The 25061-nt window shown below is 43.2% G+C and overlaps 1 protein-coding gene across 1 annotated transcript in view; it reads right to left on the reverse strand.

Annotated features, from left to right (window-relative positions):
* The window catches only part of LOC142565822 (uncharacterized), a 147859-nt gene that overhangs the window by 101304 nt on the left and 21494 nt on the right, over nucleotides 1-25061 (reverse strand). Inside the window, exon 3 of the mRNA XM_075676367.1 lies at nucleotides 14915-15107. Coding sequence (XP_075532482.1) covers nucleotides 14915-15107 — 193 coding nt within the window. The remainder of the gene's footprint in view (nucleotides 1-14914; nucleotides 15108-25061) is intronic.

Below are 25061 nucleotides of genomic sequence, written 5' to 3' on the forward strand. Positions count from 1 at the left end.
GTCCGCTGCCACTTACCACGGCAACGTACCCCGTCCCGGTTGCCGGAACAAAGGCTTGCAATATGAATGACGTGGGCGAAATTAATGATGCGCGTAAAGCTCGGCGCGCCACCACCGCTGCCGACGCCGCCACGGCGATCTCTGCCTGTGCAGTGCAGCACAGCGCGCGTTCCCAGCAACGACCTGGCTCAGCGGAACGTTTAGCCCTGGGCGGGCTCGCAGCCGCGGCAGAGATTGGCTGCGCGTCAGACGCGAAACGATTTTCGCTTTCGTCGCGATGCGGTCGCTTTTCGGGTCGGATTACGGGAGCCGTCTAGCTATGCGCGGGAAAAGTCCCTTAGAAAGAAAGAAAGAAAGAAAGAAAGAAAGAAAGAAAGAAAGAAAGAAAGAAAGAAAGAAAGAAAGAAAGAAAGAAAGGGATTTTTCCTCGGCGCAGCTTTGGCTCCTTCGCACTGTTACGTCTTCTCACATTGCGGTGTACGAATGATGCTCTAAGCTGGTACAAATCGCCACGTCCAGTACACGCCTCCGCCGCCAGTCGATTGGGTTTGCAGATGAGCGTGACTACGGTGTGCGTTGAAGACGTAGCTCGCTAGGGTGGAGGAAAGTGTTGAGTGTTTGGCGGTCACATGCCTTGAAGCAAACAAGACGACCTGGCGAAAAAGAAGAACTTCCAAATTAGTCCCACTGCTTCTCCTATAGGCGGCACGAACACCGCGGCATAGTAGAATGCTTGCGCAGGCTTGTGCTACACATGTCCCGTAGTACGCGTACCTCGCACCGGCTTTGCATTACACTTCGTGCTTCATTCGTCGACATGGTCACAACAGGTGTGGTATCCGATCATGTTCATTATTTGGGCGTCGTGCTCGCACCTGCGGTGGTCCGGTGCGCAAAACGCAGGAGTTACTCTAGATGCTGTGGCGGCGAAAAAGCCTAGGACACGAAGACACATGAAATGTGTACCACACGCGCCAAGCATTTCACATGTGGCTTCGTATCCTCGTCTTTATCGCGTCATAGAATCTAGATTAAATATGTGTACCAACTAGCCCGAGCATCACTACTACTGCCGAAACGTTGTTTTCAAAGAAGAGCATACGGCGATGGTAGCATATATTCACCATCGCAAAATGTGTAGAATTAATACTCCTTTGAATGTTGGCATTGTATACGTATTTATGGCGGTAAAATTTCCAAAGCGCACTGGAGCTAGAAAACACGAGAATATGTTCAAGTCCGCGACTACAGGTTTGAGTGTTCTTTTGTTGGACATCCGGCAAAAAAAAAAAAAAAAGAAAAACAGAAAGAAACTGGATATGAATTCACATAGCTTTTCGTTCGTAAGTTCTATTTTCCAGCATCGTGATGAAGCTGAAATTTTCTCTTACGAACAATTCTAGCGTAAGATATTTTTGTGAATACGGACCCGGCGGCCAATATCCCAAACATTTCTCATGCTAGAATTGTTCGCAAAATGGCACCCAAACCTCATGCTGGATATATCATTAGCGAAGGCGACCGGCTAATAGCAAATGAAGCTGGGCGAATTCGGCTCCTAATTTTACAAAAGGCACGAAACAAGGTTAAAAGAACATTTGTGTTCTCTTTGATTATATTTTTTGAACAGTCGTCTTTGGTATTCGTATACCTTCGTTATATATCGCACGGCCCCTATTTATAAGAATTAGTATGCCATTGTTACGTATCGCACGACCTGTACTTGCAAGAGCGGAAAGCGCTCTTTCGGTCGAAAAGGACGCGGGCCCGCATTAACAGTAAACTGCGACGCTAGAATTCTCGTAAAAGAAAATTTCAGGCCATCGTGATGCTTCACATATTAGCGAAGGTGGCAAGACAATGAAAAAGTAAACTTACAAACGAAAAGGCTTGCGAATTGGGCCCGTGGTTCCTGAGATAAGCGCTGTTATACCGGGTGTCCTACGTAACTTGAGCGAAACATTATATATATATATATATATATATATATATATATATATATATATATATATATATATATATATATATATATATATATATATATAAAAAAGATGCCACGTAGCTGGACAGAACCAAGGCAATGTTGTTTGCCTTCGCTTGGTGATCGTGAGATTTTTTTTTTGCATTGCGCCTAATTACCTAATTAGGCTTATTTATTTGATAAACTTCTCAAATATTGCAATGAGATGAAAAGTGTCAATGAAAAAATTGTCGAGCAACATGAAAAAATGCCGATAAAGCTTTGTTTCTCAATGCGTGCTACATAAAAGTGTTTTTCCGAGTGTGTATGAAGCCCACGAGTACACGAAAAATTACCGCGCGACTGGCCGCTCGAGGCACTCGAGGCACTGCATAATTGAAGAACTGGAACAATATCAACGCTCAATTATTATTCTTATTCTTCTTCTTCTTCTTCTTCTTCTTCTTCTTCTTCTTATTATTATTATTATTATTATTATTATTATTATTATTATTATTATTATTATTATTATTATTATTATTATTATTATTATTATTAGTTTTGAACACATATATGCAATTAACAGGAAAAGGGAAAGCGAGGAGCAGGCTGGCAACTGCCACCGGAAGGGGCACAACGCCTGGCTACTCTTCAGAAGGGAGGTGACAGCAACACAGAAACGGACGATAGGAAGGAGGGGAGGAAAGTGGAAAGGAAGGAAGAGGAAGGCAAATATAAAGACTAAAGTAGAACACAGTACAGATCACACACAGTAGGGCCGGTCACTGAAGGTCACGCTACTACAGAATGTTGAATAAAATAGTTTCGACGCTACAAACGTGAACCTAAGTTAGTTAACTCTAGAAAAGTAAGTAGAGCGCGATGAGCCTGATCATGTTTAGACGCACGACCACTGGGGTACAAACATTCGTCGAGTGTCGTACACCGCAGGCCAAGGACGCTCAAAAGCATTGAGATAACAACATTCCAATTGAAAGCGAACCACTAAGAATTGTGCCCCGAATGGGCGAGCTGATTAAGGAAGGAGTCTCAGAGGGCGATATCGATATCTACCACCGAGTGCCTACTGCTCGATATAATGAAGCAAATATGATTGTTTGATTTGTCCGCAGAACCAAAAAGAATGCCTTTCTTAGCAAAGCCAAAAAAAAAAGAAAAAAACTTAATGGATTCAAAGGCACTGGGCTTTCAATAAACCTCAAAGGTGTTCGTAAACGAACACCTCACACGGTGTGGCAAGGGACTTCTTGGTGCCGCAGTAGAAAGGAATAAGGAATTGCGGTGGAGGTTCGTGTGGACGGCAAGGTGTTCGTTCGGAAGGATAAAAACTCGCCAGCTGTTCGAATCGCCAGTATGGAAGATGTTCATAAGATGACAGCGTGAGCGCCATGGCTTTCTCCTCTCTTCTTTGAAAGTACAATTAGTTTCATTCTATGAACTGCACTGATTATGATATTCAGTCGTTCAATAAACTAGTCTTTGATACCAGTAAACTATCAAATTCTTTTTTCTTAAACGTTCGGAGCATAAAAATCAAAGCGGACAAACTGAATAGCTTGTTCGCGTCAATCGCCCACAATTTTGATATCTTCTGTGAAACATGGCTTACTGTGAACGATAATCCCCCGTACTGTGAAAATTACACATACCATGGGTTAGTAATAAAGTACAGAGGAGGTGGTGTGGCTGTCTATGTTAAAGAGTGCCTTGTGCAAGACTTAGTTTCAGAATTTTCCCTTTTAACGAATAATGTAGAAAGGGTAATGGTACACTTAGAATATGTCATAGTTGTGGTTATGTATCCCTCCTCCCCCCCCCCCCCCTGGGAAACAAGCTGACGTTCTTCCATTTCCTAGAACAGGTTCTACATTTCCTGAGCCAGTCGTCCTCCTCCTTTGTTATAGTGATGATGTAAATATATACATCTCGTCGGATGACATATCGTCCAGACAGCTTGCTGGTTTAATCAATTCGTTCATGTGCACAAACGTAATCTCGGAACCCACCAGGCTCACGGCGCAAACGGCGACCTTACTTGATATATGCATAATCAATACACGCCTCACTGACTACGCTGCGGGGCTGTTATCGGCTGAGATAAATGATCTGCCTGTATTTTGTTTCATTCCTTATGCGCCTAAACGAGTGGAAGGAGAGAAAAAAGCTATGACTCGTGGTTTTCACGCAAGATGACTTGAATATTTCCGTTTCCTGATTCTATCAACAGACTGGTCATGTGCATTTGAAAAACAAGATACAAATGCGGCATACGAGTTGGTTTTTTTTTTTTTAAAAAGAATGTGTAAGTGCTACTATCAAGCGTTTTCGTTGAAATTGTGCAGTCAGAGCAGTAGGAAAATAAGCATACCTTGGATAAATGCTGCTTTGCTAAAAATGATAACACACACAAAAAAACTAAATGTATCACTTGTTTGTAAAATGCAGGAGTGCGCAACTGTTGACTGATAAAAAAAAATACAGAAATAAGGTCACCGCTGAATTAAAGCAAGAAAAAATTAAGTACTGTGAACGGTTATTTGCTAAAATAAAAAAAAAATGACCTTATGAAGGTTTGGAATGAAGTTATAGACCTAACTTCTACGAAAAGACAGAACACCGAGATAAACATAAAGACAGCCACTGGCGTGTTGACAAGCAGAGCAGCAGCAACTGCTTTGAATGAATATTTCGTTTCCGGTACCCAGCATCCCGACGAGGGGAACCCACGGCTGCACCTGTAGTGAGCAAATTCAGTCTGACTAACTCAGTGACACTCTCACCTGTGACACCTGCTGAGGTTGTGCAACTACTGATTAAAGTAAAGAAAAAACGGCTCTCCTGGGTATGACGATGTTAAACCAGTACCATTGAAATATATTGCCGATATAATTGCGCCTGTCATAGTTCACATCATAAATAGAATGTTTGAAAGTGCTATCTTTCCAGATCTTCTAAAGATAGCCTGAGTATGCCCAGTTTACAAAGGAGGCGATAAACACGTCACGACAAATTACTGACAGATATCTGTTTTACCTGTTCTATCAAAGGCGTTCGAGAGTGTCCTGAAGCTTAGATCACAAAACTTTTCCAGTAAATGTAACGTAGTCAGTGACATGCAATATGGTTTCCAAAAAAAAAAAAAAAATCTTGTGAATCACCTCTTCTAAATATCAAACATAAAATAATAACAAATATTGAAAATAGAATGTACACAATAAGTTTATTTGTAGACCTCAGGATAGGCTTTGATTATGTATGCCACAATTTATTAATTAGCAGATTGGTACGGTATGCTGCACGAGGTACCGTGCTGGAACATTTACGACATTACTTAACAAATAGTTATCAACATGTCAGCATAAACAATGGTGTTTCATCGTACGCGGAAATCATAACGGCTGTTGCACCAGGATCAATACTTGGACTTATTTCGTTTATAATTTAGATTATTGACCTGTGTTACATCTCCGAGTCGCCTCAATTAGTTACGTATGCAGAGGATACTAACAGATTCTTCAACGCTGCTACTATTACAGAGCTCGAACTGAAAGTTAACAATTACCTGATGCAACTTTCTTGCTGGTTGCAACAGAATAAGTCACAAATGAATTCTTCTAAAACAAAATATATGACCTTTGCTCCTGCTAATAAACCACGTAACTGCAATATAGTTTTTTTTAATATAGGACGATAGAACAGGTAAAATGTCATAAATTTCTCGGAGTGTGGTTCCAGGAAGGTTTGGTCTGGAACATGCACGTCGACCAAATTGCTATGGTGTTGGGCTGCTGAGCACGAGGTCGCAGGATCGAATCCCGGCCGCGGCGGCCGCATTTGGATGGAGGCGAAATGCGAGAACACCCGTGTACTTAGATTTAGGTGCACGTTAAAGAACCCCAGGTGGTCGAAATTTCCGGAGTCCTCCACTACGGCGTGCCTCATAATCAGAAAGTGGTTTTGGCACGTCAAACCCCATAATTTATTATTTTTTTTAAATTGCTATGAAAATAAGTAGAACTGTCGGTTGCTTATACAGAGTGAGCACCCTGGTTCCTCCGTGGTTGCAACATTCCTTGTATTACGCACTTTCTTTTATTCTGGATTCACCTATTGCATATTAATTTGGGGCACTACCTCACAAAAAATATATATATAATAAATTGATAGTGTACTGCAAAAAAAAAAAGAGTCTTATGTGCATTCGAGGGATATCGTGGCCTTGTACAAAACTTTAAAATCAAGCCATCTTTTATAAGACATTCTACGTTAAAGACAAACCAGGTCTATTACTACAAGTTGATGCCAATACATGAAACAAAACAAATCACAGTATATCCTGAATGTAGCCATCAAGCTGAATTACAGCTTACGGCAACATAACATGAGAACACCTAAAATAACACCCAATTGCGGACAACAACTCGTCAGTTACCAGACGCCTACGTTGCTAAATCACCTACGCGATTTTCATAATGAAATTACTGAAAGTTCGAATAAATCATACAAAACCTTTCTCATTACGAACAATATTGAGTTTGTCTGATTAGAACCGTAGCATAAATTGTCAGTCTTTTCTTTCATTTGTTTTCGGGTTATAGTTAGTTTGAAACAAAATACATTAAAATGTGCCTTAAGTGTATTGCTTGGTCATGTTTTTCTTTTCTTTTCTTTATTTTTTACGAAAATAATATTTTGTATCCCGACATTCCAGTTGATTTCCGTATATCTATGTGATTTGTAGGGTGCTACGGCCTGCCTGCCGAATCGTCGTAGGAGCTTTGTCAGGCCACATGGCCTTTAGCTTCTGCTTCGTTTCTGTTGCATAAACAGGGGAAAATAAATTCATTATTCCATTATTCCACGCTGCAAGTATTTGCAGACTTCATTCAGGCTCGGAAAAACACTTTAATGTAACACGTGCCGAGCAGCAGAAAGCTGTGTGGGGAGTTTTTCATGTTGCTCTATACTTGTCTCTTTAACACTTTTAATCTTATTATAATATTTGAGAAGTTTACTCATTAATTAAGACTAATTATGTAATTAGGCAGAATGAAGAAAAATAAACTGAGTATCTCCAAGCGACCGCAAACAACACTACCTTGGTTCTTTCAAGCTACGTGGCATTTTCATATATTTAATTTTTGGCTCATGTTACGAGGGACACACTGTATGACAGTTATTAAGAGGTCGCATGGAAAAAAGAAACGCAGAATTTTCTTTTCTTATCTTTGACCGCAGTCTACGTTTGCATCCTGGTTGCTGAGTTCAGTGTGCTAGCTATTACTATTACCATTTACTCTCAAATAATATTGCCAGGCAACGCTCTGGCAAAAAAAAAAAAACACAGCGGAAGCGCAGTAGGAATGTAATGAAGAAATGTTTAAGCCACTGAGACTATGCGTCCAAAATGAGAAAAAACAAATTGTTTCGATATTCATCAATTCAGCATACAAGAAAATGCTCTGTTATTGCAACCGTAGTTTAAACTGCCGGATAACTGTAGCTTCCATCATACAGCAAAGGTAGTATCATCTATTGCCAGGCGACGTTGTAGAAGCTACAGCATCCTTCGCCATATGTACCATTTGTCATTGCTATTCATTTACCACAATTATGAAACCAACTCAAGCGGCGATAAAGAATGCCAGAGCTGCTCATCGTTTATTTACTTTCTTGGCAATATGAAGGCAAAAGAAAACAAAACTGACATTTTCTTTTTCTGCACACATAAAAAATGGTGCAGTCAGTCGCGTGCACAAGCGGTTCCTGACGATACAGCCTAAATATCTGTCTGCACTCAAAGAATCAGGACCATGTTGCTTCATTTGTTTTGTTTCCCTTATTCCCCATATTAAGCACCATATTCCTTTCTCCTCTAGCGGAGTGTAGTCAAAAAAGAAAGCAAACGCACTATGAAGGCGTACAGCTGAGCGTCTTTAAACCCTTTCTACGAGTCTTAAAATGACGTTAGTATGTAAAGTTTGATTACGTGTATGAGATGACTGCATTTATGTACTAAGTTCTATACGCAGTGCGCACGTCTGAAGTATTCACTAAATCTGCGTGCACATCTTACAAGATAGAGTGTTGTATGCTCGCGATATATTTGTTGCATCTCTGTCGGAAACGTGCACGATAACGTTGAAACAGTTGTTTTACTTATTTGATGCTGCGAAAGTATGTGAAGAGACTTTGTTTGGGAACCATCGGACAGTGCTTTACGCCTTATTTTCTTTTTCTTTTTTTACATTACACCTGAAATTTAGTTACAACAAAAAGGACCAGTATCACCGGTGATGTGAATCACGGCCGCAATCACCCGGGCTTCAAATCAAATATCGTCAAATGAAATCGTTTAATTTTCAGCGAAACAACATTACTTCTGCGAGTGGCAAGGAAAAAGCCCCGACGCATGGAGAGGCCATTTCGCCTGTGAAATATGCACAACCTGCCGAAGCGATTCAGAACACAATTTATCATTGAGGAGCGCCTGAATACAAAAAAAAAAAAATCACAAGTAAGCCCACCTACAGCGAAAGCGTTCACAGCGCTAAGCGTTCAAGACATAATTTTGTCAGGACCATGCAGGTACAACTAAATTACCGAGACCAAATGTTCATGACCGTGGCTGGTCTTTCCCAGCGGCCGAAAGTAGGACACCTCCTAATGCGCTCGGCCCAAAATATTTTTTGACTAGTGTTTGCAAATTGTCTCGTATGTAAGTAAGCGTTCAGTCATGTTGCATGTTACTCGGTGAAAGATAACAAACGAAACAAAACCCGACCTCCTCAAAACATGACAGTATTTACGGACAGCAAATATAACATTGAAAGCGTTAGACCCTTCTATGGTTCGGAATTATAGAGTTCCCTGATTAACATATTGCGCGCATAGTTTTTAATAATACCTGGGACGAAATGGCTAGCCCACGATAGGGTTCTACTCTATTGGGATCGAAAAGCGCCACGTTCAGCGTGAACTGCTTTCCCTTATTTCTCCTTCCCTTAATTCTGTAAACAATATCCCGCACCTCTTATCTAGAACTTTCTCGGGGTATAGAAGCACCCTGCCGTGTTCCCACGGAGGCGTGATCTATACGCTGAGCATATATGAGGGCGCCGATGCTTCTAAGACGAAACTCGTTGCGCGAGCGCGCCAGCCGATCCGAGGAACCGCCATCTGCCGGTGCACGCAAAGCATCAGCGACTGAGGAGTCTAACGGCCACACTGCCCGTCAGCGCGGGCGTGAGCTTTTTGCTGGCGCTCTTCTTTCCTTTCGCCTCCTCGAGTGCGCAGCACCAGACGGCCCAGCCGCAGTAACGGCCTATATCTCAATCTTATCACGCGTTGTACCTCTCTCGATCCCCTTTTCTCCTCGGCGTCCGAGCTCGATCGAAAGGGAAAAGCTCTTCGTCATCCGCGCCCGGTTAGGGAAACAACGAGCTCGTCCCGAGACGCCGATAAGCGGGTCGGCGAAAAGGGGAGAAGCTGCCTCCATTAGCCCGTGCTCCTTTTCGGGGAGAAGCCCGGCTCCCTCTCGCCTCTCGCGCGGGGATACGCGCTGTTTGCCGAGCTATCCGGTAGCTTAGGGGCTCCCCGACCGGAGCCCGCCGGACGGCGAGGGAAAGCCGGCGAGAGCGTATTAAAGGGCACGAGCAGCAACTCAGCGCCACGTGGAGATGGTCGCCTTGCCGATGGCGTGAAGCGCTGGGCTCGTGCCGCAGCTCCATGCTGAAACAAAATGTCGCTGTCTGCTCACAATCGGCGGTAGCTCTGTGCTTTATGCAGTAATACCCTCGCGACATGCGCGGGCAGTGCTCGCAGTGGCGAAAGTTCTTTGCCCGTTTTTCGCTCCTAATGGCGTCTCTCTTTTACTGCCCATAATCGACTCAACCAATCACCGTGCAATCGACGCGCCTTTGTTTCGTCACTCGCGTACAATCACGTTTCACTTTTGAGACTCCGCTGTTCTCTAGTTACCCTTCTCGTCTTACGTAAAACGAGTCAATCAAGTGTACTTTTCTAAGGCACCATATGCGATGGCGTCTTTCAAAAAATCCCCCCAGCGTCTTGTGCTAATAAGCAAACACAAGCACGTGACGGGAACTGTGGTGTGTACCATCCTGGGGTACCATTTATGCGCGTACGTCATGAGAAGGCGATTACGGATGGAGTGAAGGCACTGCTTATTTCGGTATATTTTATCGATAGAACCATGTGGGGTTATCGGACAAAAACAATTGTCGCAGACCTAAAACTACCGGGAAATTGTGTTCTTTCTTTCAGAACAAGCTCTCTTTCACCGCTATGCTTAATACCAGTTTTACCATTTTGTAAGTAACTTTCTCTTCACTTCACCTTTTCTGCTACTCATAGGTGAAACGAAGTAGGCGAGAAGCATGACGCTTCCAAGTTCTCCGATTATTTGATCAATCATACCTACTCATTTGCCTACTTCACTACAATTAGGGCCAAAGTTTAACCCTGCCAAGAACAAATTTGGGGACATTTTATTTGCTAATGTGCTGACTGCTTTTGGTAGAGTAGCCGCACGCGTCCATAAACTTTCACCGATGAAGTGCTTAATAACATCAGAAGAATAAGGACCCACACTCATTAAAAAGCATTTACGCTAGAAACATTCATTCGCAAGCTCAGACACTAGCCAATCGTGGTGCCGGATATATTACTACCCTAGGTGACGAACCAATGGAAAACAGCACTTACGAACACAAAGCTTTGTGAATTCGGGCCAATGTGTCGTCACGCGTGTGCAAAACTAGTTTTCTATGAAAGACCTCGGATAGTGCGCAAGGAGGTCTCGAACATTTTTGAGGCATTTCTATACGAGACTGAACTGCTTGCTAGACAGGCGGTGATAAATTTCGTCACACGGAAATGGTCACAAAGGGACAGACGAAGTAATTGCCGCGCTCAGACTATCAGGCTAGCCTGATCTATAGCAACACCATCTAGATTAAGCCGAATTTCCTCGAATCGCGCATGATTCTGCGCTGATGTCGACGCGAAATAATCGTGAAGGGTGGCCTACTACGACTGCAACGGATTGATCGGAAAGAATGGGCTGATGTATGCTCCAGTGTCCACTGTAAACGAAAATAAACCCACCTGGGAGTATTTAACAGGTTATGTGCACTAAAACCCCCCCATCCTTAAATATTTACTCCGATTATATGAGAGCAATACAGCGACATTCCCTCGTTTCACTCCATTGGCTAGCTGCATGCGGTAGGATAAGGCGACATGGTGAGATTTCACTACGCTTCAAAATCTTGTTCTCCTGTGAAAACTCCGCCCAGGGAGTTTTGAAAAACTCCCCCCAACGAGGGAGGAGGAAGACGAAGTGACAGAGTGCTCTTGTGTGCTTCATCCCGCTGTTTTTCTTTTTTGTGTGTGTTTTCTCGTCATCCGCCACGTTCACGAGGGCGTCTTTCATTAGAAAGGGGGAAGTCTTTCCCCCAAGGTGACCTGGAGTCGGCCATTCGCTATCTACATCGCTCCAAATGGAAGACATTGCCAGTGGAAGTGTGGGACTCCTCGAGTCTAAGGATAGCTCCACAGAAGAGGCAATGGAATCATATGGTGGATTCAAGGTCATCAGAGGTCGTCGTTTGAAAAGGAAACTACTCCGGACATGACCACGGTGTGAGTTGAAGATGATTAACGGCGCCCAGTCCTTTACGATAGAGTACATGGCTACAACAACAAGTGACGACCTGAACAGTCTTAATAGACAATTCTTAACAGGATTCTTCGAGTGCATATATAGTACCAGGCCAGATAAATGAAGTTCGTATCAACGCGCCCGCAAGATCGTACTTACGGTTCATGCGACAAATGCAACCATACTAGAGAATTTAGAGGGAGTTCAGACACTTAGCAACATTACGGTCCGTCCCTTCAGCGTGTATGGGAAGGATAACTCAATTGGCGTGATCTCTAACGTCGACTCCCAAATCACGGACGAGGATCTCACCAAACTTGTGATATCAACAGTTCGAATATTGAATATTCATCGCTTCGGACAGTCAAGTCGCATTCAGATAGTTTTTGACTCAGCTTCTTTACCAGTGTTTGTAAAGGTGGGTTATGTGAGGCATCCTGTGCGGCCATACGTGCCAAAGCTTCTACAGTGTCACAGATGCCAGCAGATAGGTTCCGCGAGCGTAGTCTGCAAGAACATCATGACATGTCAACAACGTGGCGGGAGCCACCAAATGGAAGATTGTCAAGTGGATCCACAAAAGTGTCCCAACTGTGCTGGATCACATGACGCGACCTCGAAGTTGGGTCCAAAAATCGTACATGAAACACGGATACTCAGGAAGATGGCGAGAGATAATTCTTCCCGCAGAGAGGCAGCTGCATCAGTGCGCCGAGAAAGACCAGAATGCAAGCTACTGTTTTTATGTATATGTGTACGAATATCCTAGACCCCCCCCCCCCCCCGACCAGAAAGCGGTAGTACATAAGTATGCGTACTGTACATAAAGCTACTTACTGAGTGATGTGGATTGTATAGTTATCGCGCACTTCTCTTTTGATCAGGTCGTTGCTTCCGATATTGTATTAACATTATTTCTACCCCAGACACTTATTTAGAAGCGTGCCTGCTGGCTCCGCGTGTGAGGATTTGTTCGACAGATCAGCGATGTAGATCCTTTTCACGACCGAGAGACATTGCTTGGACGCTGAGCAAGTAGTGCGGTCTAAAAAATGTATGACTACGCACATTTCGACGTTACGTCGGCTGCTGCGGGTCATGCTCGCACGCAATAAATTCTTGATACGCTACCACTATTTTGCATAGCTAATTTTGCCATGAAGCACACACAGTTACATTTTGCTTGCTTACTGTAACTAACGCACTACTTTCGGGCCTGGAACGCCTGCAGTATGCGAAGTCACTTCAACACTCACAGAATGGCATGCTAATTTTGAAAAATTATGCCATTAAACTTTTTTCTCGCTATTCTGAATTAACAATTTCGTGTTTATTAAAGTCTTCTGTTAATTTCACAGAGGCAGGTCTCGCATGAGCGAGCATTTGAGCCGTAATTCTGAAAAAGCACAGCTGCTCGCTATAGGCGGTTTCGAGGCACACAAGTATCGTGGCTATATATACTGCAGCGTTGCTTCTCGTGTGCGGCGTGTACGTTGGATGTCTTTCTAAGTTCTGCCTCGGGCGTCTCTCAAGTGTTTACGTATGTAATGACTTATGTGCTTTCATTCACTGTTTCGTTGAATTTGACGCGGTCTGGTGTGTATATTTTGAAACTTGCATACTCTGCATATAATCTTGCCGCAAACTGGCGCGATAGCTCTGTTTATACTCCCGTTGCACCTCGAAAAACTCCGTCCAGCGCAAAGTAAGAAAAGAGACAAAGAAAAAGAAGCTCCCATGGTTCCACGCAAAAATTCCGATCTCACGGAGTAAGAATTCTATTCCGATCGTACGGAGTACAATAAACTCCCAACCGGGGGTTCGCTAGAGGACAAGCATTATACTCCCATCTGGGAGTTATTTCCTTTCACAGTGCAGGAGGGATAGGGCGAGCAGGCACGATCGCGACCGAATTGGCGGTGGTCTGCGGCCCCACACAGGGCCTGGGGCATGCGTCCGCAGCCGCGAGACAGAGCCGTCGCCCATAATCGAATTTGTACCTGGAACACGCCCGCCGCAAGCGGGGACGCAACCTGGCCTGCCTCGGGGTCTTACTCCAGATTTCTCCTGCCACCGTGCAGGCCTGTCGAGACACTCACTGACAAAAAATAAAAAGGAGCTACTCGTCTTGCCGCCTCGTTACACAAATAAGCTGCTATCGTTGGGGAGGAGTGCATAATCTCGTTCAGAGGACAAATTTTGTGCAATCACATTTGATTGTCAACGCGAAGACAGTGGAGAGAGGATGGTACCATACCTAATGCTTTCCATGTTTGAACGCATTTGTCGAGTTGGCTCGATTTTAGTTCACCCATCTTATTTAGTTCTATTCAGGTGTTTTCGTTTTAAAACAATATGCCGTAGGCTTACCCCAACAAGTAAGCAAATAAAGAAATGAAGAAAAGAAAGCATGCCGATCCAATTTCTCGAGAGATTTTCTGTGACTTTGTCTCAGTTCGTAATAGTACGCTAAACTGACGTAGGTGCTCTTGAGCATTCAGTGCAGTTGCCAGAATAGAGGTATCTTTCGGACGTCGTTCTTGTAAGTAACAATTCAAGACGTATACATATCTGGTCTCATTTGTAACCTAATCAATTCAATAAGCACCGCCGCGTTATAGCAAGTAAGAGAGGGCATTGGTAATGAAGACAGATACATTATAGTTGCTTGCAACTTCGCACTATCACCACGAAAACAAAAAGTTGAGTTATGCAGCTTTAATAACATACACGAACTAATATATGTATATTGTAATCACTGCAACACCACACAAATATGGGCAGGAACAATGTAGAGTCAACCACGAATTTTTACGGAACACGACATCTGAGAAAAAGATGAATATCTGCGTAGACTCACAACGCTGCTTAGTATTCGCACGTACAGCCACTGCCACTATACATATGAACAATATCGTGATATTCAGTTTTACCGACAACTGTTACAGGCTGCTCGTAAATCGAACGCTTTCTGAGAATCCCGCGGACCGTAAACTTTTGTGGATGACTGTACCACTTTTACGGTTCTTTGAACTTAGTCAGTGCTTTGAACGGTGCTCCTAAGGTTATCGGCAGGACCGGGTGGTCTTGAGGGCGAGTAGAATTGAGTGAAAGAAATCATTACAGTATACTATACAGGCCGTATAGATTCTCGCACTTTGCCTTGCCCATATAAGAACGCGGATGCGCCCGGTAAAGTTCCTTGCTATTGAAATTATAGCCGCAGAGACGTTTCGCGGGCGGCTCACCTTGGGCGGTTTGGCGGTGAAGTTTCCGAGGTCATTGTGCAGCCCGAAGCGGTACTGGTGGGGCGCGGGCAGCGGCGACGCTGACGAGCCGGTCGAGCTGCTGCACTCGGGCGGCGGTTCGGGTTCCCGCGGCGGCGAGTCCGAGCCGGACATGCCCGCCCACGACGTCATGGAGGCATCACGCAGCGGCCGCCTGCAGCGCGGTGGAAAACACGCGTCAAAATGCTCGCACACGTACGCCCTCCGACCATAGCATTCACACAAGCGCCAGTCTGCTCTAGAACACTCGATATGGGCTCAGACCCCATGGCATGAAGTGGCCTTTAACGTTTATACGACAAACACACACACACACACACACATACGCACACACACACACACACACACACATATATATATATATATATATATATATATATATATATATATATATATATATATATATTCTATAGTAAATTCTAGAGTTCTATAGGGATATATATATATATATATATATATATATATATATATATATATATATATATATATATATATATATATATCCCTATAGAATCGCTATAGAACTCCTCAGCCCCTTGATGATATTGCCGGCTGTGTCTCTTAGCGCATACATTTGTTTCTTGCCTATTCCTAGTTTCTTCTGCACTGCCTTTAGGCTTCCTCCGTTCCTGAGAGCATGTTTAATTCTATCCATATTATTCTTCCTTATGTCAGCTATCTTACGCTTGTTGATTAACTGGGAAAGTTCTGCCAGTTTTATTCTAGCTGTAGGGTTAGAGGCTTTCACACATAGGCGTTTCTTGATCACATCCTTCGTCGCCTGCGATAACTTACTGGCATCCTGTGTAACGGAGTTACCACCGACTTCTATTGCACACTCGTTAATGGTGCCCATAAGATTGTCGTTCATATCAGAACTGCCACCCTCTCGTTAATGCTATAGAGTTCCTGTATATTACCAGCTATATCCTTATTAATCAGGAATCCGACTCCTAGTTCTCGTCTCTCCGTTAAGCCCCGGTAGCACAGGACGTGCTCGCTTTTTAGAACTGTCTATGCTTCTTTTGTCCTCCCAACTTCACTGAGCCCTATTATGTCCCATTTGCTTCCCTCTAACTCCTCCTATAGCACTCCTAGACTCGCCTCACTAGATAACGTTCTAGCGTCAAATGTTGCCAGGTTCACATTCCAATGGCGGCCTGTTCGGACCCAGGTATTCTTAGCTCCCTCTGCTGCGTCACAAGTCTGACCGCTGCCGTGGTCAGTTGCTGTGCAGCCGCTGGGGACTGAGGGCCGGGGTTTGATTGTTGTATTCATATTGGAGGTTATGGCCAAGTGCTGCACCAGAGTGGCCAATCCTGCTCTGGTGAGGGAGTGTGTTACCGGTTCTGGTCACCCGAATCAGGCCGCACTCCAGGCCTGTTCATGCAATTTTATCAACACGCAGATTTTCTTTTAATCTGGTGGAAAATTGCGCGGCACCGGGATTCGAACCACGGTCCTCTTGCACGCGAAGCGGATGATCTACCTCTACGCCACCGCTGCACGCATATATATATATATATATATATATATGCGTGTTTGTGTGTGTGTACTAGCAAAGGCGGTCGGCCAATGGCAAAGGCAAGTTACGAACGAAAGCTTTGCTAATTCTGACCAGGATGGCAGCTGTTTCCGTGCCCTGCAATAACGAGTGATAACCCAACGAGAGAGAAGGACAGAGAGAGAAGAATCTTACAGAGCAGAAAGCGCATGAATCTTTGGAAGTGGCTCTGTGGGAGCTTAAATATTAATGAGCCATTGTTCTCTCATTTGACAAATAAAAAATGTGAAATGCGAAACTCGTGTCTTAAAGGCGGTGTATTCCTGGCATGTAGCTTTTTCATAAAGGGAGTTTAAACAACTTACTGAAAACGCAAGGTCAAAAGCAAATTTTTCTTTGGCATTTCTTCAGACAGGCCATACTCGCGTTGCGTTGTACCCAGGACTTTTAATAACTGTTCCAGTAATGCTCTGTGTTATGGAGACACAACGTTCATGCCCTGATGCATCTATTTAACCGAGTTCCTATTCAGCTTCCGCAAAAATTTTCAGAAACATTTCAAATTTTCAGTTTTGGGGTCTGTGAAAGGCACTCTCGGAGGAATAGAAAAGGCAATTCTTAGTTCCATCATTGCAGGCATAATTTTTTACCGACATCTCGCATTCGTCTAGTCATAAACTGTTAAAATTAGCAAAGAAATTCTTATGATGTTCGACAAACATTACTGTCACGTTGATGAAAGCTGGATAGTGACGCAACCAACCGTTAACTGGTTTCACAAAACACACAAAAATTTCCTATGCCACGGAAAGAAAGCGCTGTGCCAGATAGTTGCGCCCTAGCACCATCCGGAGGAGCATGCTATGCGTGACTCCAGGCAAACTTCTCGCGTTTCTTTACAAAAGATTCTTTCTCTCACTTACACTTGATGTCACATGCAAGCAACGACTAATTATTTAGTTACTGAGGCTTCACCGAAACTGCAGGCTCTATCATCATCACTTGAAAAGAAACGAAACTTTATTATATTACTAGAGATCTGCTCAAGTTCGGACGTCGTGCAATATTGAAACAGTCGTTGTCGTTGTTGTTGTTGTTGTTGTTGTATCTTTCAAGAAAGAAAAAGGAAGTTTCTAGAAAGACACAGGAAGGTTTCGCAAATTAACAGCGCAAAGCAGACGAGGACGAAGTAAAAGAAGAACACGACACGGGCGCTGACTCACAACTGAAGTTAATTTCTAGGAAAGCCACATTTATATTGTTGTCCTTCTCGGTTTTGCGCTGTGAATTTCTGAAACATGAATCATCACCAACTCGCTAAAGTTTCTCTTCTTCTAGGACACGGAAAGGAATGATGCCAGAACCTTGAACCCATGAACTTGCTTCGATATGAGTAGTATTGCCCACTGTGGGTTTCGCCTCTTCGCTCTGTCGTCCCTGTCACTCATCTTGCCCATCTTTCTCTCCCTCTTGCCCTTCCCACAGCCCGGGAGCTGGTTAGAGGAAAGTACCTCAGGCCAATCTCGCGGTCTTTGTTCTCATTAAATTTTTCTCTCTGCTTCCTTCTAAGACTGTATCATTGGGCACCAACATTGTGCATTGTTAGCAAACCAAACTTCCACCGGTATTGGCTTAGCAATCACATAACACGTTCAACGTGTAATGCCGTAATTTTGAACGCTTCCTTGCAATATGTATCAAAGGCAATCATATCGACTACCACTGTGGTATTTTTCCGTAGACACACACAAGGCTCCCGATCAGTTTGACGAATTATTTTAAGTCAGAACTCAGCCGACATGGCTGCTGAGATGTAAACCGCCAGGTTCAGAAGCCCCCAACGTTCACTCTATTATGTTGCCTTAGCTGAGTAGTAATGGGGGAGCTAACTTCCTTTTTTAAATCTCAATTTGGCTGCGCACATTTAAGTTTGAAAGGTATACGTTACCTTTGGATAATGTGTCAGGCACAATCCTTCGCGGTACACGTCCTCTTTTCCATAGTTATACCTTTCTGCACCTATACACATCCGGCGTTGCCTTAAAAAGCCCGCGTGAAAGTCTGCTCGCGTGCCTGAGTCGTGCTGGTCACGCGCACGCTGCGAACGAACCAACAGTTACACCCACGACGCGGCCGCGCGTACCCATTGCACATAGAAATTAGCACCTGACGTGCGTACATAAATAGAGCGCACATCATCGACAATATATATCATTAGTTCTATCTGAAAAGAAGGGTTCCTTATTTGCTATAGTTATTACAGATTTGGCTTATGCTGATATGGAGTACCATGTAGAACATGTGTATTTTGCTAGATCCCGTTGAGAGATTTGACGCGCGTCTCTTTTGTCAGTTTCAAGCCGCTGAAGCGCAAGCGAACTCCAGTCAACACTGGGGAATCCCGCGAGCACGACACATATTGTGTGCACAGTCGAAGGCGCCATGATCAGTAACTGCGGCAATATGGAATCGCAAAAAGAGCAAATGTAATAATCATAAAAAATAAATAAAAGGAAAAAGAGGGGGGGGGGAGCTGTAAATAATGTGACTGAGAAATCCCCTTCCCTTTCTCGGCACTGCCGCCGCCAGCCTTGCGCGGTCTTTCGTGCCAAGTGATGTGCGTTCAAACCGTCTATGGCAAACAACTTAGGCAAACAGGATTCGTCTCGGAGAGACTACTTCGCCTGTGCACGGCTTCCCTCGCAAATTCAACGAGAGAAAAGGGAGCAGCGCCTTTTGCGTTCTTCTTTTGAAATGAGTCTCTAGGATGTGAATCCAGAAAGCCGAAGGTAAGATAAAGGGCCCTTCACGATAGTTTTTAGTATTGTATTTGTTCTTTTCGTTATGTTGAATACAGAATAGCAAAAAAAATAAGAAAACGTCATTCTGAGGCCGCGGATCTTAAGAAGAGTCAATTAAGGACATGGCTGTCGTTTAAAAAGATAAAATAACAGAACACGGAACAAGTAAAATACTCGATGCCCGGTCCTATAGTGCAACACCTGATGTTTTGTGTTCTTCACGTGTTTATTTCTTTGTAGCGTGCCTCTGTTTTCTTTCGCCCAGGTCCCATGCGACCGCACCTGCTCTCCTCAGCGTTTTTAAAAACGAAGGAAGTAGCTTTTCATAAGGCCATCTTTGCAGAGGCTTTTGTGCCAAACCAGAAACCGTTCAGTTAAGGGGGCCCGTCTTAATGAGAGACTATACTGCCTTAGCTCCTGATAAAGGAAAAAAAAAGAAAGGTGCAAAGCTCTTCCACGAAAGGACCTCTCCGAGCTTCTTTGATTCCCCAAGAGTGAAAACTGAGCAGCACTCCCATTGACACAAGACCATCCCAAAAAGAATATTGCTAGCACAGCCTTCCACTTGGTGTCTGTTTTTTAGAATAATATTAAAAAAGTGCACCTTGAATTTGCACCAGCAAGTGTGTATAACTCCTGGAAACATGAGCAAGGCACCCACCCTACCATGCCATACATATGAGCGCTCATGTTTCATGATTTCACAAAGGATTTGGTATGGCGACCTCACTCATGCAAAGGAGCTCACAAACTCTCGCAGGTTTCAGGACTATTGTTGGTAGCAACTATTTATGGATGGGGGACCTTAGGTTGGAATACTGTAAGGGCACGACAAGTCGGAAAGCTTGTGCTGAGCAAGTTTACAAGCGCAAAAAAAAAGTTACACACACACACACACACACACACACACACACACACACACACACACACACACACACACACACACACAAAATCATATCATGAGAAGCCAACAAACAAAGACACCAACCAAAACACAGCGGAAATTAGTTGAACTTACTAATTGAATTAAAGAAATGATAAATTAATGGCAATGAAAGTGGATGACAAAACAACTTGCCACAGGTGGGGAACGATCCCACGTCATCGCATTAGGATGCGATGGTCCAACGAATTGAGCTACCGCGGCGCGGTTTCCCCATCCACTTTCTTGGTGTTACTACTAGAACTAACCTTGGGAGTAATGCGTAACGCGAAGGCGCGGGATCGTTCCCTACCTACGGCAAGTTGTTTTTTTTTCATCCACTTTCTTTAATTCAATTGACAAGTAATTTCCCCTGTGTTTTCCTTGGTGTCTTTGTTTGCTGGCTTCTCATGATATGATTAATAAAAAACGGGCCCCTCTGTTAACCCCCATTGTTCTAGTTATATTTACATATATAGTCATATCATAAGAAGCCAACAAACAATGAAACCAAGGATGGCATAGGGGTAATTATCTGCAGTTCTTAATTGAAATAATAAAGTAATAAATAAATGGAAACTAAAGTGGACGAAAGAAACAACCGGCCGCAGGTGGGGAACGATCCCACGTCTTCACATTACACGTGCGATGCTCTACCAATTCAGCTACCGTGGCATCGTTTTCTCATCCACTTTCTGGGTTATCTATGTTTTATCTACTAGAACTAACCCTGGGAGTCTTAGCCTGCGCCACCACTCACGGCCTTGGCGGCTAATGTGGAACATACTTGGTGCTGCAGCGGTCACGTCTAGGTGAACTTTTTAGGTGAAGGCAACTGGTCAATACAGCCACGATTGCTACCCGAAGGCATCAAAGCTACCGGATTCGAGACCCTCACCTCTGTCCCTCGCTGTCGCGAGGGTCTCTAATCCGGCAGCTTTGATATAAAGCCCGTACAGAGGTATAAAGCTATTGAGGGAGGTCAAACTACCGACTGAAACTGTCGGGCAAATAAACCGAAAATAACCGCGAAGTTGTGCTTCTCGTGCTTCTAATTACGTTTGACACAATATATATATATATATATATATATATATATATATATATATATATATATATATATATATATTTGTGTGTGTGTTCACGTCTTTTATCTGTGGACAAGGTTTTTGGTCCTTGGTCATGCCTTCAGACACGCTGTCACAGCTCCTCCTGACTTTCCCGTGCATAGTGACTTAATATACCCAAGAGCTCTAGAGAAATCGTACCAACTGCATAGTAGCCGTAGCCGTATGTACTTACGGCCAGTATTTTTTTCATCACGAAGTATTACTTGATTAATTACTTTTATTTGCTGACATTTTTCATTATTACTTGAATCGCAAACATATCAATTACAATGTTGTTGGGCACCTCAAATAACCTCCGATACAAGCATTTGTTTAGTGCTCAGCTTTGCCTTGTTGGTTTTTCCGAGAAAAAACAATATCGCGTGATACATCCAAAATACGAAATAGGCGCTCGCGCGCCGCTACTCAAGCGCTCCCAAGCGAATAGCCACGGATACACGGCTTCACTAGCGGCGGCAGCTCGATACAGGGCTTCACGCTATGTGATGGTTGCGGCATCAAGAGAACACGCCACTGAAGCATTGATAAGCGTTGCGGAGCCTTCTACGATGCGGCGATAAGAGAATGAAGCCGTAAATCTTTCAATGGTTGCTTGTGGGCGGAGCTTGAGTTGCGGCGTGCGAGTGCGCATCTATTTCGTATTCGCGTATTTCGCGGGCTTTTGTTTTTTCTTGGATAAGAAACTAGGCCCACTTCAGCACGAAATACATGCTTGATTGAGAGGTTATTTAAGGCGCCCTACAACATTGTAATTGATATCTTTGCGATTCAAGCAATAATTAAAAAGCTCACTAATTTCATTTCATTTTTCATTTCATTTTATTTCGGCATTACGGTACATGACAGCATGTACAAAAATGCTGGGGGCACAGACTAAAAACCAGAAGCTTGACGGGGTCTGTACCCGATAATTGCACTTCGACAGGGGCAACAGGAAATGTTCGTATGCGACACGCTTACAATGCCAAAACTATACGTTTGAAAAATAAAACTAAAAGTGTTGAAATTAACATAAAAATGGAAATACTTTACTGTTATGCATGACATCAAAATTATCAAAACTTGGAGAAACTTTCCAGCACAAAATCAAAACGTAACAGCAGCAGAATTACAGAAAACAATGCTGGTTGTTTAAAAGAGTAAAAAAAATTAATTTTGGGGTTTTACGTGCCAAAACCACTTTCTGATTATGAGGCACGCCGTGGAGGACTCCGGAAATTTTGACTGGAGTCCTCCACTACAACCAGAAATGTTCTTTAACGTGCACCTAAATCTAATTACACCGGTGTTTCCGCCCCCATCGAAATTCGGCCGCCGTGTCCAGGATTCGATCCCGCGACCTCGTGCTCAGCAGCCCAACGCCATAGCCACTAAGCAACCACCGCGGGTGTTTAAAAGAGTAGGCAATGTATAGGCGATCATTAGTTGGCCATAGTTAGTACGGGTCCGTGGCGTAAACCAAAAAGTGATTTCGCACGTGTCATAAACATGCATTCTTTCAGTCAAATTAGCAAGTTGTTTCAAGCACAGATTGTTTGTTTTAATACCTTGTTTGTAGCGTGTCATTAGTAAAGAATAGTACAAGTCGACAACAGGTATTATGTTTAGGTTTTTACAGATGGGCCCTGTGTGTGCGTTATACGAAGCATTGACAATCAAACGGACAGCCTTTTTCTGTAATCTAGAAAGCCTCAGAATGTTGGAAATTATGGTGGTTCCCCAGACAAGCTAGCAATAGCATAGTTTTGAAAGGAAAAGTGAATTATATGACAACAGCTTTACTTTCTCAGGCAAAAGAAAACGTGTGCGCGATAATCAACCGAGCGAGAAAGGCTGGAACAAACAGAATCAGACTGCGAATCCCAGGACATGTTTTCATTAAACAGTACACCAAGACATTTCACAGCGGGAAGCACCTCAATTTTTAATGTACCAAGAGAAAGCGCTAAATCAAAGTTGACTTCCTTTTTTCTATCTCTAAATAAAATCGCGTTTGTTTTTGACGTATTTATAGTTAGCGAGCTGTTCAAACTCCAGGTATGCAGTTTCGCGAGTACGAGTTTTGTTCTGGCTTGAATTTCCAATAAATCTGATCCTAAAAAAATAAGCTAGTATCGTCAGCATAAACTATATATTGGGTATTTTCATCTATTTTTACTACGTCACTAATATATATACATTAAAGAGTAGAGGCCCTAGAATGCTTCCCTGCGGTACTCCGCAGTTTAGGGATCGAAAGCTTGATTTGTAGTTATTAAGTTGTACCTGCTGCTGGCGATGACTCAAGTAGCTTTGCGTAAGTGTGAAAAATGCTCTACGGAATCCGTAATGCTCTAGCTTTCTTTTTAAATTGTGGTGTGATTAATCCGATCAAAGGGCTCTTGAATAGTCGATAAATATTCGAACTACTTAAAGTTGACTCTCGAAACCACCTCATATGATTTCTTTTTGAAGAAGTAACGCGGACTCCGTGGAACGTATTTTACTAAAACCAAATTGAAACGGTGTTATGATGTTATGGCGACTCAAAACACTATTCATTCTTATGTGAATCAACTTTTCAATAGCTTTGGAAAAAATGGGCAGTATGGAAATAGGCCTGTAGTTTGATACATTATTTTTGTCACTGCCTTTGAAAATAACGGTGACTTCAACAACTTGTAGCTGTCTCGGGAAATCGCCAGAAGAAAAGATTAGATTGATCACATGTGTTTGGACTGGGGCAATGATGTCAAGCACGTACTTGACCGGTCGAATTTGTAGATCATCAGGGTCGGCGCAGTAGCTATTTTTGAAGGATGAGAACACTGCTACAACTTCTGGTTGGCAGACGGGAAACAAATACGCAGATTCACGTGTCTCGAAGGCATAAATTCTATGCAGGAAGTATTATGCACACTGCTTGCGATAGAGGGAAAAAAATTGTTAAAAAGGTCAGCTAGCTTATGCCCAGTGAAAATATGTTTATCTAATTTGATCTCAGTGGGACCAGTGTTTTCTTTAGAGTAACCTTCTAAGAAAGAATTTAGCCTTTTCCAGACAAGTTCCGGTTTTCTAGATAATTCGTGATTAAACACGTTATAAAAGTGCCGTTCTTTTTGTCTGCACAAAAGGCTATTTGTTTTATTCCGATGTTTCTTAAACGCTTGTAAATTGGAGGCGCTTTTTGTCCTAAGGAACCTTTGAAACAGTGCATTTTTATCGATGACAGCTTTCAAGCATTCCGAAGTAAGCCACGGCTTTCTTGCCTTACGGGGACGGGTCTTTTTGATGTAAAGAAAACTTACGGTGAAGGCTGTTTTAATTTTGTCTATTAATAGTTCATACGCACGAGTAGCGTAGCCACTGCCATAGATGGAGCGCCAGTCTGTGGTTAGTAAAATTTAACGAAAATGCTGCAATGTCTTCTGGTTTACGTTACGGTATGTGACAGAACTTTCGTGTTTGTTTTTTGAGTTTGGTTTGTTAAAGCTTTGTATTATGTACATGGACAAATGTTCCCTAATATGTGATCCGAGAACTCCTGAGTCAATTGTCTGATTTTGACAGTTTGTTATAAAAGCATCAATACATGTTGACGTACTTAATTGTATACGTGTCGATTGTTTTATCACGTTTACCAACGCATTTACTTCGAGCATTTCCGTAAGTTGTGCCTGTGGCACTGAGTTGCTCAAGAAATTAATGTTAAGATCACCTCCCAAAATTAGTTTGTAATTATTGTTGTTAATCCAAGCAAAAAATGGTCTAA

Source organism: Dermacentor variabilis, unplaced genomic scaffold, assembly GCF_050947875.1.
Source record: "Dermacentor variabilis isolate Ectoservices unplaced genomic scaffold, ASM5094787v1 scaffold_12, whole genome shotgun sequence".
Lineage (NCBI taxonomy): Eukaryota > Metazoa > Arthropoda > Arachnida > Ixodida > Ixodidae > Dermacentor > Dermacentor variabilis.